The sequence below is a fragment of the Oncorhynchus kisutch genome, linkage group LG10 (genome assembly GCF_002021735.2).
Source record: "Oncorhynchus kisutch isolate 150728-3 linkage group LG10, Okis_V2, whole genome shotgun sequence".
In the NCBI taxonomy this organism is placed as follows: domain Eukaryota; kingdom Metazoa; phylum Chordata; class Actinopteri; order Salmoniformes; family Salmonidae; genus Oncorhynchus; species Oncorhynchus kisutch.
Genome location: NC_034183.2, coordinates 3,438,416 through 3,453,637, shown reverse-complemented (window position 1 = coordinate 3,453,637; position 15,222 = coordinate 3,438,416). Strand labels below are relative to the sequence as shown.

Below are 15,222 nucleotides of genomic sequence, written 5' to 3'. Positions count from 1 at the left end.
GAGCCCTATGGGCGTGTGGCCAAAAAGTAGTGCACTATATAGGGGATAGGGTGCTATTTAGGGATGCTGGATGGGCCTATATCCAGTGTTAGGAGGTCCTAGAATACCGTGTTCTCCTCAGACATGCCAGGAATTCTGGTTGGCATCACCTGACCTCCTCTTACCAGACCTGGGTTCAAATGTTATTTCAAATCCTTCATATATTTTTAGCGTTTGCTTTAGCCTGCGTGGAGAGCCAGGTTGCTTTAGCCTGCGTGGAGAGCCAGGTTGCTTTAGCCTGCGTGGAGAGCCAGGTTGCTTTAGCCTGCGTGGAGAGCCAGGTTGCTTTAGCCTGCGTGGAGAGCCAGGTTGCTTTAGCCTGCGTGGAGAGCCAGGTTGCTTTAGCCTGCGTGGAGAGCCAGGTTGCTTTAGCCTGCGTGGAGAGCCAGGTTGCTTTAGCCTGCGTGGAGAGCCAGGTTGCTTTAGCCTGCGTGGAGAGCCAGGTTGCTTTAGCCTGCGTGGAGAGCCAGGTTGCTTTAGCCTGCGTGGAGAGCCAGGTTGCTTTAGCCTGCGTGGAGAGCCAGGTTGCTTTAGCCTGCGTGGAGAGCCAGGTTGCTTTAGCCTGCGTGGAGAGCCAGTTTGCTTTAGCCTGCGTGGAGAGCCAGTTTGCTTTAGCCTGCGTGGAGAGCCAGGTTGCTTTAGCCTGCGTGGAGAGCCAGGTTGCTTTAGCCTGCGTGGAGAGCCAGGTTGCTTTAGCCTGCGTGGAGAGCCAGGTTGCTTTAGCCTGCGTGGAGAGCCAGGTTGCTTTAGCCTGCGTGGAGAGCCAGGTTGCTTTAGCCTGCGTGGAGAGCCAGGTTGCTTTAGCCTGCGTGGAGAGCCAGGTTGCTTTAGCCTGCATGGAGAGCCAGGTTGCTTTAGCCTGCGTGGAGAGCCAGGTTGCTTTAGCCTGCGTGGAGAGCCAGGTTGCTTTAGCCTGCGTGGAGAGCCAGGTTGCTTTAGCCTGCGTGGAGAGCCAGGTTGCTTTAGCCTGCGTGGAGAGCCAGGTTGACCCCGGGGGAGGACTTTTCTTTCAGTTTCATCAAGCACAGCTTCTGTGTTGGAAATTATTTCCCAGAGTATTTGAACGCAGGTTGGAATTACCAGACTCACTACTCCACTACTCCAGATGTTTTGTTTCGTTCTCTGGGAAACAGTTTTGTCGAGGTTTATACCGTAACATTTCAAACTAATTCCCATTCAACATGTGGGCTACTCTGTGACTTGTTACAGTTGATTCCTGACATGCACAGCGCCGTTTATAGGTATATTTAGATGATGACTATGGCAAGAAGGTCTATTTGAAGCAGGATTAGTCATAGTTATGTCATGTAGGATATAGTTACATCCATCCTTGTGTATTATATAGGTATCAGACTAGTAAACCTACTGTATCCTACTGTATTCTACTGTATTCTTAGCTAATTCAGTCACTGACACAAACCACGTTCTGGTATGATCTAAAACGTTCTGGTATGACCTAAAACGTTCTGGTATGACCTAAAACGTTCTGGTATGACCTAAAACGTTCTGGTATGACCTAAAACGTTCTGGTATGATCTAAAACGTTCTGGTATGATCTAAAACGTTCTGGTATGACCTAAAACGTTCTGGTATGACCTAAAACGTTCTGGTATGATCTAGAATGTTCTGGTATAATCTAGAACGTTCTGGTATGATCTAAAACATTCTGGTATGACCTAAAACTTTCTGGTATGATCTAAAACGTTCTGGTATGACCTAAAACGTTCTGGTATGACCTAAAACGTTCTGGTATGACCTAAAACATTCTGGTATGACCTAAAACGTTCTGGTATGATCTAAAACGTTCTGGTATGACCTAAAACGTTCTGGTATGATCTAAAACGTTCTGGTATGACCTAAAACATTATTCTACTATATTAAACCTTCTTGTATTTCCTAAAACTTTATTATAATAACTATTACAATCAAATAATATCTCCTGAATATTTGATTTATTTATTCAACCTTTATTTATTCCTGAATAACACACATCTTCCTGCATGTCCACAATGGTTTTATATTCCTGTTTGCTCCTCCTGCATACATTCATCCCTGTTTTCCGTCTTTTTCAAATTCCTACGTTTCTTTCCTCTTTTGTGGTTTTCTTCCCCGTCCAGTGTTTCCCTCTCTGTCAGCAGGTAATTATCCTCCTGTTTGATTCCTCCTTTCTATCAAACTCTGTGTCTCTGATCTCACTGTTCAGAATATTCCTCTACTGTTATTTCTGATCCAATCACATCTCCTTACTACTGTATGAAAATAAACATACAGGACCAGTCAGCAGTTTGGACACACCTCCTCATTCAAGGGTTTTTCTTTATTTCTTTTTTACTATTTTCTACATTGCAGGATAATAGTGAAGACATCAACACTATGAAATAACACATATGGAATCATGTAGTAACCAAAAAAGTGGTGTGGTTTCTAGTAGTAGTGGTTTCTTTGCAGCAATTCGACCATGAACGCTTGATTCACGCAGTCTCCTCTGAACAGTTGATGTTGAGATGTGTCTGTTACTTGAACTCTGTGAAGCATTTATTTGGGCTGCAATTTCTGAGGCTGGTAACTCTAATGAACTTATCCTCTGCAGCAGAGATAACTCCGGGTCTTCCTTTCCTGTGGCGGTCCTCATGAGAGCCAGTTTCGTCATTGAGCTTGATGGTTTTTGCGACTGTACCTGAAAAAACTTTCAAAATTCTTGACATTTTCCATATTGACGGACCTTCATGTCTTAAAGTAATGATGGACTGTCGTTTCTCTTTGCTTATTTGAGATGTTCTTGCCATAATATGGACATAATTTAATAAGATGTCACAACCCAACTGATTGGTTCGAACACATTAAGAAGGAAAGAAATTCCACAAATTAACTTTTAACAAGGCACACCTGTTAATTGAAATGTATTCCAGGTGACTACCTCATGAATCTGGTTGAGAGAATACCAAGAGTGTGCAAAGGTGTCATCAAGGCAAAGGGTGGCTACTTTGAAGAATCTCAAATATACAATATATTTTTGATTGAACAGTCTTTTGGTTACTACATAACTCCATATGTGTTATTTCATAGTTTTGATGTCTTCACTATTATTCTACAATGTAGAAAATAGTCCAAATAAAGAAAAACCCTGGAATGAGTAGGTGTGTCCTAACTTTTGACTGGTACTGAATAACTGTACATCTGGGCCTTTGTTCAAATACCAGGGTTGGGGTCAATTCTAATTCATGAACGTGAAGGCAAAATATAGATTTCCGCCTAAATATTCAAAATGAATACACAATAACTCGTAATGCTGCATAGGTATAGAAAGGTCTGGAATTCACCTTTCTGTTTAAAAAAATATATAGTTATAAATTGATGAGGTGTACTCATCTTTGAGGATATATGTGTGTATGTGTATGTGTATAATATTTGTATAATATTTTGAAAATATATGCATTTTTTAAAAACATTTATTTTTCCTATTCAACAAAAGGCAATAGGGTTTGAAATGAATTAAATGCTTTATAAATATAGTAGCAATCAAAATGATAAACTACTTACTATAAGATTTCACCTTTCTTATAACTGTAAAATATATTTTATTGTACTGTACATTATTAGCACAATTTTCAAAGAACTGACGACAGATGCCAAACGTCCTCTGAGTGAGTCAGAGGCACCATTCAAATGTGAGTCGCTACCGCTTTAAGCTCAAAGTCATTTTGTCTGTCTGTGACCAAGATAAAGTAGTCTTGTTTCAATTCTACCAAATTATTTATTATATTTCCTGTTGAGAGTTATGAATCCATCTGAGAACATCATAGCGAGATGATCTTGCTATTGTTGAATCCACTAGACTCTCCATTTCATATGCTCTGATCAGGGCCGGCTCTAGCCTTTTAGGCTAGAGCCTAAGTGAGATTTTGTTGGGGGGCTCCCCACCTCACTGCAAAACATGTTAGTGGCCCCCCTCTTGCCGCAAGAAATATATATATAAGAAGGAAAGAAATTACATTATAGATTATAGCAGAACATGGCCGAGATGTTCAGATAAATGACCAGGTAAAATAATAGGTCTGGGACAGGTTGCACGTTCATTGAGTGGCTGCTGCCAACATACTGACTCAACTCCAGCCACTTTAATAATGGAAATTGATGGAAATTGGTGCAAAAAATGTATATATAAATGTGTGTGTGTATATATATATATATATATGTATATATATATGTATATATATATGTATATATAATGAACTTATATACACATATATATACACATACATACATACATACATACATACATACATACATACATACATACATATACACACATATATATGTGTGTATATGTATGTATGTATGTATGTATGTATGTATGTATGTATGTATGTATGTATGTATGTATGTATGTATGTATGTATGTATGTATGTATGTATGTATGTATATGTGTATATATATGTGTATATATATGTGTATATAAGTTCATTTCCTGCAATTTTTCAAATATTGCCATTGGGGCAAAGATAACTTCTTGTAATTTTATAACAACTTTTATGCAATTCTACTCATTTTGCCATGGGGTGGAGATAAATCTTTGCTTTTTTAAAGCTAATTCCCAACAATTCTATACATTTTGCCGTGACGTATGCCATGTTTATATATACTTTGGTTTGGGGTCTCCTAGTGGCCGGAGTCCCTAACGACAGCTTACTGTCACTTATGCCTGGAGCCGGCCCTGGCGCTATTGCAAGCGCAGCTACGAGGTTCACAGTCACAGGAAATCATTCCTTTGTTTTATTTAACCTTTATTTAACTAGACAAGTCAGTTAAAAGAACACATTTTACAATGACGGACTACCAAAATGCAAAAGGCCTCCTTAGGGGACGGGGGCTGGGATTCAACATTTTAAATAAATAAAATATAAATATAGGACAAAACACACATCATGACAAGAGAGACAACACAACACTACATAAAGAGAGACACCACTACATAAAGAGAGACACCACTACATAAAGAGAGACACCACTACATAAAGAGAGACAACACTACATAAAGAGAGACAACACTACATAAAGAGAGACAACACTACATAAAGAGAGACCTAAGACCATATTTATTGAGAAATATTGAAAATAAATTATATATGTTTAATTACTGAATTCGATTCTAATTGAACCCAACCCTGTCGAACTCTGTCCATCCTCCTTTACAGTTGCACGACTGTCTCAGTGTTGGTAAGTTGTAGATTTCATAGATTGTCATTGGCTCCTGTGTATGTCTCTACACAGCTGGATAAGGAGCTCCAACACAACCTGAAGGAGACCATGGTTCAGAAATACCAGCAGTCTGGAGAGGAGAGCATCACCAGTGCAGTGGACAAGCTGCAGCAGGAGGTAAATGAATGACAGAAGCTTCCTGTAAATGCTGTTCCAACCACAATGTTTCATTCAGATAGAGGTCATGGTTTAGGCCACTTGGTTTGGAGTGCATATTGTAACGAATCAGACATTGATAAGACAGATAACTCCTCCCCCTTTCTTGGAGCAGGGGTTACTGGCGCATCACAATAAATACATCACATTAAATACATCACATTATATTATATTAAATACATCACATTATATTAAATACATCACAATATATACATTATATTAAATACATCACGTTATATTAAATACATCACATTATATTAAATACATCACATTATATTAAATACATCACATTATATTAAATACATCACATTATATTATATTAAATACATCACATTATATTATATTAAATACATCACGTTATATTAAATACATCACATTATATTAAATACATCACATTATATTAAATACATCACATTAAATACATCACGTTATATTAAACACATCACATTATATTATACACATCACATTATATTAAATACATCACATTATATTAAATACATCACGTTATATTAAATACATCACATTAAATACATCACGTTATATTAAATACATCACATTAAATACATCACATTATATTAAATTCATCACATTATATTAAACACATCACATTATATTAAATACATCACATTAAACACATCACATTATATTAAATACATCACATTATATTAAACACATCACATTATATTAAACACATCACATTATATTAAACACACCACATTATATTAAACACATCACATTATATTAAATACATCACATTATATTAAATACATCACATTATATACATCACATCACATTATATTAAAAACATCACATTATATTAAATACATCACATTATATTAAATACATCACATTATATTAAATACATCACATTAAATACATCACATTATATTAAATACATCACATTAAATACATCACATTATATTAAACACATCACATTATATACATCACATTATATTAAACACATCACATTATATACATCACATTAAATACATCACATTATATTAAATACATCACATTAAATACATCACATTATATTAAATACATCACATTATATACATCACATTATATACATCACATTATATTAAACACAACACATTATATTAAATAAATCACATTATATTAAATACATCACATTATATTAAATACATCACATTATATTAAATACATCACATTATATTAAACACATCACATTATATTAAACACATCACATTATATTAAATACATCACATTACATTAAATACATCACATTATATTAAATACATCACAATAAATACATTATATTATATTAAATACATCACATTAAATACATCACATTATATTAAACACATCACATTATATACATCACATTATATTAAATACATCACATTAAATACATCACATTATATTAAATACATCACATTAAATACATCACATTATATTAAACACATCACATTATATACATCACATTATATTAAACACATCACATTATATACATCACATTAAATACATCACATTATATTAAATACATCACATTAAATACATCACATTATATTAATACATCACATTATATACATCACATTATATACATCACATTATATTAAACACAACACATTATATTAAATAAATCACATTATATTAAATACATCACATTATATTAAATACATCACATTATATTAAATACATCACATTATATTAAACACATCACATTATATTAAACACATCACATTATATTAAATACATCACATTACATTAAATACATCACATTATATTAAATACATCACAATAAATACATTATATTAAATGCATCACGTTATATTAAATACATCACATTATATTAAATACATCACGTTATATTAAATACATCACATTATATTAAATACATCACATTATATTAAATACATCACATTAAATACATCACATTATATTAAATACATCACATTATATTAAATACATCACATTATATTAAATACATCACATTATATACATCACATTATATACCGTGCATTCAGAAATTTTTCAGACCCCTTGACCTTTTCCACATTTTGTGAAGATACAGCCTTTTCTAAAATGGATTAAATAAAAACATTTCCTCGTCAATCTACACACAATACCAGATAATGACAAAGCGAAAACAGGTTCTTAGAATTTTTTACAAATGTTTTAAGAAAATACCTTATTTACGTAAGTATTCAGACCCTTTGCTATGAGACTCAAAATTGAGCTCAGGTGCATCCTGTTTCCATTGATCATCATTGATATGTTATACAACTGGATTGGAGTCCACCTGTGGTAAATTCAGTTGATTGGACATGATTTGGAAAGGCACACACCGGTCCATAGAAAGGTCCCACGGTTGACAGTTCATGTCAGAGCAAAAACCAAGCCATGAGGTCAAAGGAATTGTCCTTGGAGCTCCGAGACAGGATTGTGCCGAGGCACAGATCTGGGGAAGGGTACCAACATTTTTTTGCAGCATTGAAGGTCCCGAGAACACAGTGGCCTCCATCATTTTTAAATGGAAGAAGTTTGGGACCACCTAGACTCTGCCCTAGAGCTGGCTGTGTGGCAAAACTGATCAATCGAGGAGAAGGGCTTTGGTCACTCTGACAGAGCTCCAGAGTTCCTCTGTGGAGATGGAATAACCTTCCAGAAGGACAACCATCTCTGCAGCACTCCACCAATCAGGCCTTTATGGAAGAGTGGCCAGATGCAAGCCATTGGTGTCTAGATGGAATTTGAATTTGTATTTTTGGACTGAGATGTACTGTCAGGGCCCAGGTCTGACAGAATCTGTGCAGAAGATCTTGGTGCTGCTGTAGGCCTTCCTTGGTTGGTGACAGAAGCACCAGATCATCATCAGCAAACAGAAGACATTTGGCTTCAGATTCTAATAGGGTGAGGCCGGGTGCTGCAGACTGTTCTAGTGCTCTCGCCCATTCGATGGTATCTGTGTTTGGTATTTTATTAGGATCCCTATTAGCTGTTGCAAAAGCAGCAGCTACTCCTCCTGGGGTCTACACAGAACATGAAACATAATACAGAATGACATAATACAGAACATCAATAGACAAGAACAACTCAAGGACAGAACTACATACATTTTTAAAAAGGCACACGTGGCCGACATATCAATACATACACACAAACTATCTGGGTCCAATAGGGGAGAGGCGTTGTGCCGCGAGGTGTTGCGTTATCTGTTTTTTGAAACCAGGTTTGCTGTTTATTTGAGCAAAACGAGATGGAAGGAAGTTCCACACAATAAGGGCTCTATATAATACTGTACACTTGTTGAAATTGTTCTAGATTTGGGGACTATGAAACGACCCCTGGTGGCATGTCAGGTGGGATAAGTGTGTGTGTCAAAGCTGTGTGTAAGTTGACTGTGCAAACAATTTGGGATTTTCAACACATTAATGTTTCTTATAAAAAGAAGAAGTGATGCAGTCAGTCTCTGCTCAACTCTTAGCCAAGAGAGACTGGCATACATAGTATTTACATCAGCCCTCTGATTACAATTAAGAGCAAAACATGCCTCTCTGTTCTGGGCCAGCTGCAGCTTAACTAGGTCTTTCCTTGCAGCACTGGACCACATGACTGGACAATAATCAAGATTAGACCAAACTAGAACTTGCTTTTAGAGTGTGGTGTCAAAAAAGCAGGACATATCTTTATTACGGCTAGATGCCTCCCCATCTTTACAACCATTGAATCTATATGGTTTTGACCATGACAGTTTACAATCTAAGGTAACGGCAAGTAATTTAGTCTCCTCAACTTGTTCAACAGCCACACCATTCATTACCAGATTCAGCTGAGGTCTAGCACTTAAGGAATGATTTGTACTAAATACAATGCTCTTAGTTTTAGAGATGTTCAGGACCAGTTTATTACTGGCCACCCATTCCAAAACAGACTGCAACTCTTTGTTAAGGGTTTCAGTGACTTCATTAACTGTGGTTGCTGATGTGTATATGGTCGAATCATCAGCATACATGGACACACATGCTTTGTTTAATGCCAGTGACAGGTCATTGGCAAAAATAGAAAAGAGTTGAGGGCCTAGAGAGCTGCCCTGCGGTACACCACACTTTACATGTTTGACATTAGAGAAGCTTCCATTAAAGAAAACCCTTTGAGTTCTATTAGACAGATAGCTCTGAATCCACGACATGGCAGAGGTTGACAAGCCGTAGCACTTACGTTTTTTTCAACAGGTAAATGGTCAATAATATCAAAGGCTACACTGAAATCTAACAGTACAGCTCCCACAATCTTCTTCTTATCAATTTTTCTTTTAACCAATCATCAGTCATTTGTGTCAGTGCAGTACATGTTGATTAAATCCAGTTTTGTGGATTGGGGTGATTAGTGCTTTGTTCCAAACATCTCTCTCTCTCTCTCTCTCTCTCTCTCTCTCTCAGTTTAAGTGTTGTGGTAGTAACAGCTCGTCAGACTGGTCAGACAGTGTGTGGATCCTGACACCTAGCAATGAGAGACTGGTCCCAGACAGCTGCTGCAAGACACCCAGTAACCTCTGTGGCCGCAGAGACCACCCCTCTAATATCTACAAGGTGGAGGTGAGTAAGGCCACACACACACACACATCCTACAGTACATATCAAACAATAGACAATAAGGTAATGTGTACAATTCCTGATAGTAGCTGATTGTTCAAGATGACATGAGTGTCCTCCTCCTCTCTCTCTTTAGGGAGGGTGCATCACTAAGCTGGAGACCTTCATTCTGAGCCAACTGCAGATCCTGGGAGCAGTGGCGATCGGCATCGCCTTCCTCCAGGTAAAGTCCTAGAAACTTACCACGCGTTAATGTAGACATGAGGGACCTTAGTGATATTAATGTAGACATGAGGGAACTTAGTGATATTAATGTAGACATGAGGGAACTTAGTGATATTATTCATGTTAATGTAGACATGAAGGAACTTGGTGATATTAATGTATACATGAGGGAACTTAGTGATATTAATGTAGACATGAGGGAACTTAGTGATATTATTCATGTTAATGTAGACATGGGTGAACTTAGTGATATTAATCATATTAATGTAGACATGAGGGAACTTAGTGATATTATTCATGTTAATGTCGACTTGGGGGAACTTAGTGATATTATTCATGTTAATGTCGACTTGGGGGACCTTAGTGATGTTAATGTAGACATGGGGGAACTTAGTGATATTAATGTAGACATGAGGGAACTTAGTGATATTAATGTAGACATGAGGGAACTTAGTGATATTAATGTAGACTTGGGGGAACTTAGTGATATTAATATAGACATGAGGGAACTTAGTGATATTAATGTAGACATGAGGGAACTTAGTGATATTATTCATGTTAATGTAGACATGGGGGAACTTAGTGATATTAATGTAGACATGAGGGAACATAGTGATATTAATGTAGACATGAGGGAACTTAGTGATATTAATCATATTAATGTAGACATGAGGGAACTTAGTGATATTAATGTAGACATGAGGGAACTTAGTGATATTAATGTAGACATGGGGGAACTTAGTGATATTAATGTAGACATGGGGGAACTTAGTGACATTATTCATATTAATGTAGACATGAGGGAACTTAGTGATATTAATGTAGACATGAGGGAACTTAGTGATATTATTCATGTTAATGTAGACATGGGGGAACTTAGTGATGTTATTCATATTAATGTAGACATGGGGGAACTTAGTGATATTAATGTCGACTTGGGGGAACTTAGTGATATTAATGTAGACATGAGGGAACTTAGTTATATTAATGTAGACATGGGGGAACTTAGTGATATTAATGTAGACATGAGGGAACTTAGTGATATTAATGTAGACATGAGGGAACTTGGTGATATTATTCATGTTAATGTCGACTTGGGGGACCTTAGTGATGTTAATGTAGACATGGGGGAACTTAGTGATATTAATGTAGACATGAGGGAACTTAGTGATATTAATGTAGACATGAGGGAACTTAGTGATATTAATGTAGACATGAGGGAACTTAGTGATATTAATGTAGACTTGGGGGAACTTAGTGATATTAATATAGACATGAGGGAACTTAGTGATATTAATGTAGACATGAGGGAACTTAGTGATATTATTCATGTTAATGTAGACATGGGGGAACTTAGTGATATTAATGTAGACATGAGGGAACATAGTGATATTAATGTAGACATGAGGGAACTTAGTGATATTAATCATATTAATGTAGACATGAGGGAACTTAGTGATATTAATGTAGACATGAGGGAACTTAGTGATATTAATGTAGACATGGGGGAACTTAGTGATATTAATGTAGACATGGGGGAACTTAGTGACATTATTCATATTAATGTAGACATGAGGGAACTTAGTGATATTAATGTAGACATGAGGGAACTTAGTGATATTATTCATGTTAATGTAGACATGGGGGAACTTTGTGATGTTATTCATATTAATGTAGACATGGGGGAACTTAGTGATATTAATGTCGACTTGGGGGAACTTAGTGATATTAATGTAGACATGAGGGAACTTAGTTATATTAATGTAGACATGGGGGAACTTAGTGATATTAATGTAGACATGAGGGAACTTAGTGATATTAATGTAGACATGAGGGAACTTGGTGATATTATTCATGTTAATGTCGACTTGGGGGAACTTAGTGATATTAATCATATTAATGTAGACATGAGGAAACTTAGTGATATTAATGTAGACATGAGGGAACTTAGTGATATTATTCATGTTAATGTAGACATGGGGGAACTTAGTGATATTAATGTAGACATGGGGGAACTTAGTGATATTAATGTAGACATGGGGGAACTTAGTGACATTATTCATATTAATGTAGACATGAGGGAACTTAGTGATATTAATCATATTCATGTAGACATGAGGGAACTTAGTGATATTATTCATGTTAATGTAGACTTGGGGGAACTTAGTGATATTAATGTAGACATGAGGGAACTTAGTGATATTAATGTAGACATTAGGGAACTTAGTGATATTAATGTAGACATGAGGGAACTTAGTGATATTAATGTAGACATGAGGGAACTTAGTGATATTAATGTAGACATGGGGGAACTTAGTGATATTAATGTAGACATGAGGGAACTTAGTGATATTAATGTAGACATGGGGGAACTTAGTGATATTAATGTAGACATGGGGGAACTTAGTGATATTAATGTAGACATGAGGGAACTTAGTGATATTAATGTAGACATGAGGGAACTTAGTGATATTATTCATGTTAATGTCGACTTGGGGGAACTTAGTGATGTTATTCATGTTAATGTCGACTTGGGGGACCTTAGTGATATTAATGTAGACATGAGGGAACTTAGTGATATTAATGTAGACATGGGGGAACTTAGTGATATTATTCATATTAATGTAGACATGGGGGAACTTAGTGATACTAATGTTGACTTGGGGGACCTTAGTGATATGAATGTAGACATGAGGGTACTTAGTAACATTAATGTAGACATGGGGGAACTTAGTGATATTATTCATGTTAATGTCGACTTGGGGGAACTTAGTGATGTTAATGTAGACATGGGGGAACTTAGTGATATTAATGTAGACACGAGGGAACTTAGTGATATTAATGTAGACATGAGGGAACTTAGCGATGTTAATGTAGACATGGGGGAACTTAGTGATATTAATGTAGACATGAGGGAACTTAGTGATATTAATGTAGACATGAGGGAACTTAGTGATATTAATGTAGACTTGGGGGAACTTAGTGATATTAATATAGACATGAGGGAACTTAGTGATATTAATGTAGACATGAGGGAACTTAGTGATATTATTCATGTTAATGTAGACATGGGGGAACTTAGTGATATTAATGTAGACATGGGGGAACGTAGTGATATTAATGTAGACATGGGGGAACTTAGTGATATTAATGTAGACATGGGGGAACTTAGTGATATTAATGTAGACATGGGGGAAATAGTGACATTATTCATATTAATGTAGACATGAGGGAACTTAGTGATATTAATGTAGACATGAGGGAACTTAGTGATATTATTCATGTTAATGTAGACATGGGGGAACTTAGTGATATTATTCATATTAATGTAGACATGGGGGAACTTAGTGATATTAATGTAGACATGGGGGAACTTAGTGATATTAATGTCGACTTGGGGGAACTTAGTGATATTAATGTAGACATGGGGGAACTTAGTTATATTAATGTAGACATGGGGGAACTTAGTGATATTAATGTAGACATGAGGGAACTTAGTGATATTAATGTAGACATTATGGAACTTAGTGATATTAATGTAGACCTGGGGGAAGTTAGTGATATTAATGTAGACATGAGGGAACTTAGTGATATTATTCATGTTAATGTAGACATGGGGGAACTTAGTGATGTTATTCATATTAATGTAGACATGGGGGAACTTAGTGATATTAATGTCGACTTGGGGGAACTTAGTGATATTAATGTAGACATGAGGGAACTTAGTTATATTAATGTAGACATGGGGGAACTTAGTGATATTAATGTAGACATGAGGGAACTTAGTGATATTAATGTAGACATGAGGGAACTTGGTGATATTATTCATGTTAATGTCGACTTGGGGGAACTTAGTGATATTAATCATATTAATGTAGACATGAGGAAACTTAGTGATATTAATGTAGACATGAGGGAACTTAGTGATATTATTCATGTTAATGTAGACATGGGGGAACTTAGTGATATTAATGTAGACATGGGGGAACTTAGTGATATTAATGTAGACATGGGGGAACTTAGTGACATTATTCATATTAATGTAGACATGAGGGAACTTAGTGATATTAATCATATTAATGTAGACATGAGGGAACTTAGTTATATTAATGTAGACATGAGGGAACTTAGTGATATTATTCATGTTAATGTAGACATGGGGGAACTTAGTACACATGATTCATGTTAATGTAGACTTGGGGGAACTTAGTGATATTAATGTAGACATGAGGGAACTTAGTGATATTAATGTAGACATTAGGGAACTTAGTGATATTAATGTAGACATGAGGGAACTTAGTGATATTAATGTAGACATGAGGGAACTTAGTGATATTAATGTAGACATGGGGGAACTTAGTGATATTAATGTAGACATGGGGGAACTTAGTGATATTAATGTCGACTTGGGGGAACTTAGTGATATTAATGTCGACTTGGGGGAACTTAGTGATATTAATGTAGACATGAGGGAACTTAGTGATATTAATGTAGACATGAGGGAACTTAGTGATATTATTCATGTTAATGTCGACTTGGGGGAACTTAGTGATGTTATTCATGTTAATGTCGACTTGGGGGACCTTAGTGATATTAATGTAGACATGAGGGAACTTTGTGATATTAATGTTGACATGGGGGAACTTAGTGATACTAATGTTGACTTGGGGGACCTTAGTGATATGAATGTAGACATGAGGGTACTTAGTAACATTAATGTAGACATGGGGGAACTTAGTGATATTATTCATGTTAATGTCGACTTGGGGGAACTTAGTGATGTTAATGTAGACATGGGGGAACTTAGTGATATTAATGTAGACACGAGGGAACTTAGTGATATTAATGTAGACATGAGGGAACTTAGTGATGTTAATGTAGACATGGGGGAACTTAGTGATATTAATGTAGACATGAGGGAACTTAGTGATATTAATGTAGACATGAGGGAACTTAGTGATATTAATGTAGACTTGGGGGAACTTA

At 36.0% G+C, this 15,222-nt stretch overlaps 1 protein-coding gene across 5 annotated transcripts in view; it reads left to right on the top strand.

Annotated features, from left to right (window-relative positions):
* The window catches only part of LOC109883999 (CD151 antigen), a 60,059-nt gene that overhangs the window by 17,654 nt on the left and 27,183 nt on the right, over window positions 1-15,222 (top strand). For 3 of the 5 annotated variants that reach the window (XM_020475989.2, XM_031832899.1, XM_020475992.2), the window contains 4 exons: window positions 2,157-2,177; window positions 5,312-5,416; window positions 9,859-10,014; window positions 10,148-10,234. In XM_020475989.2, the coding sequence (XP_020331578.1) occupies window positions 2,157-2,177; window positions 5,312-5,416; window positions 9,859-10,014; window positions 10,148-10,234 (369 nt within the window). The remainder of the gene's footprint in view (window positions 1-2,156; window positions 2,178-5,311; window positions 5,417-9,858; window positions 10,015-10,147; window positions 10,235-15,222) is intronic. The other 2 variants (XM_020475993.2, XM_020475991.2) reach the window with 1 other exon arrangement.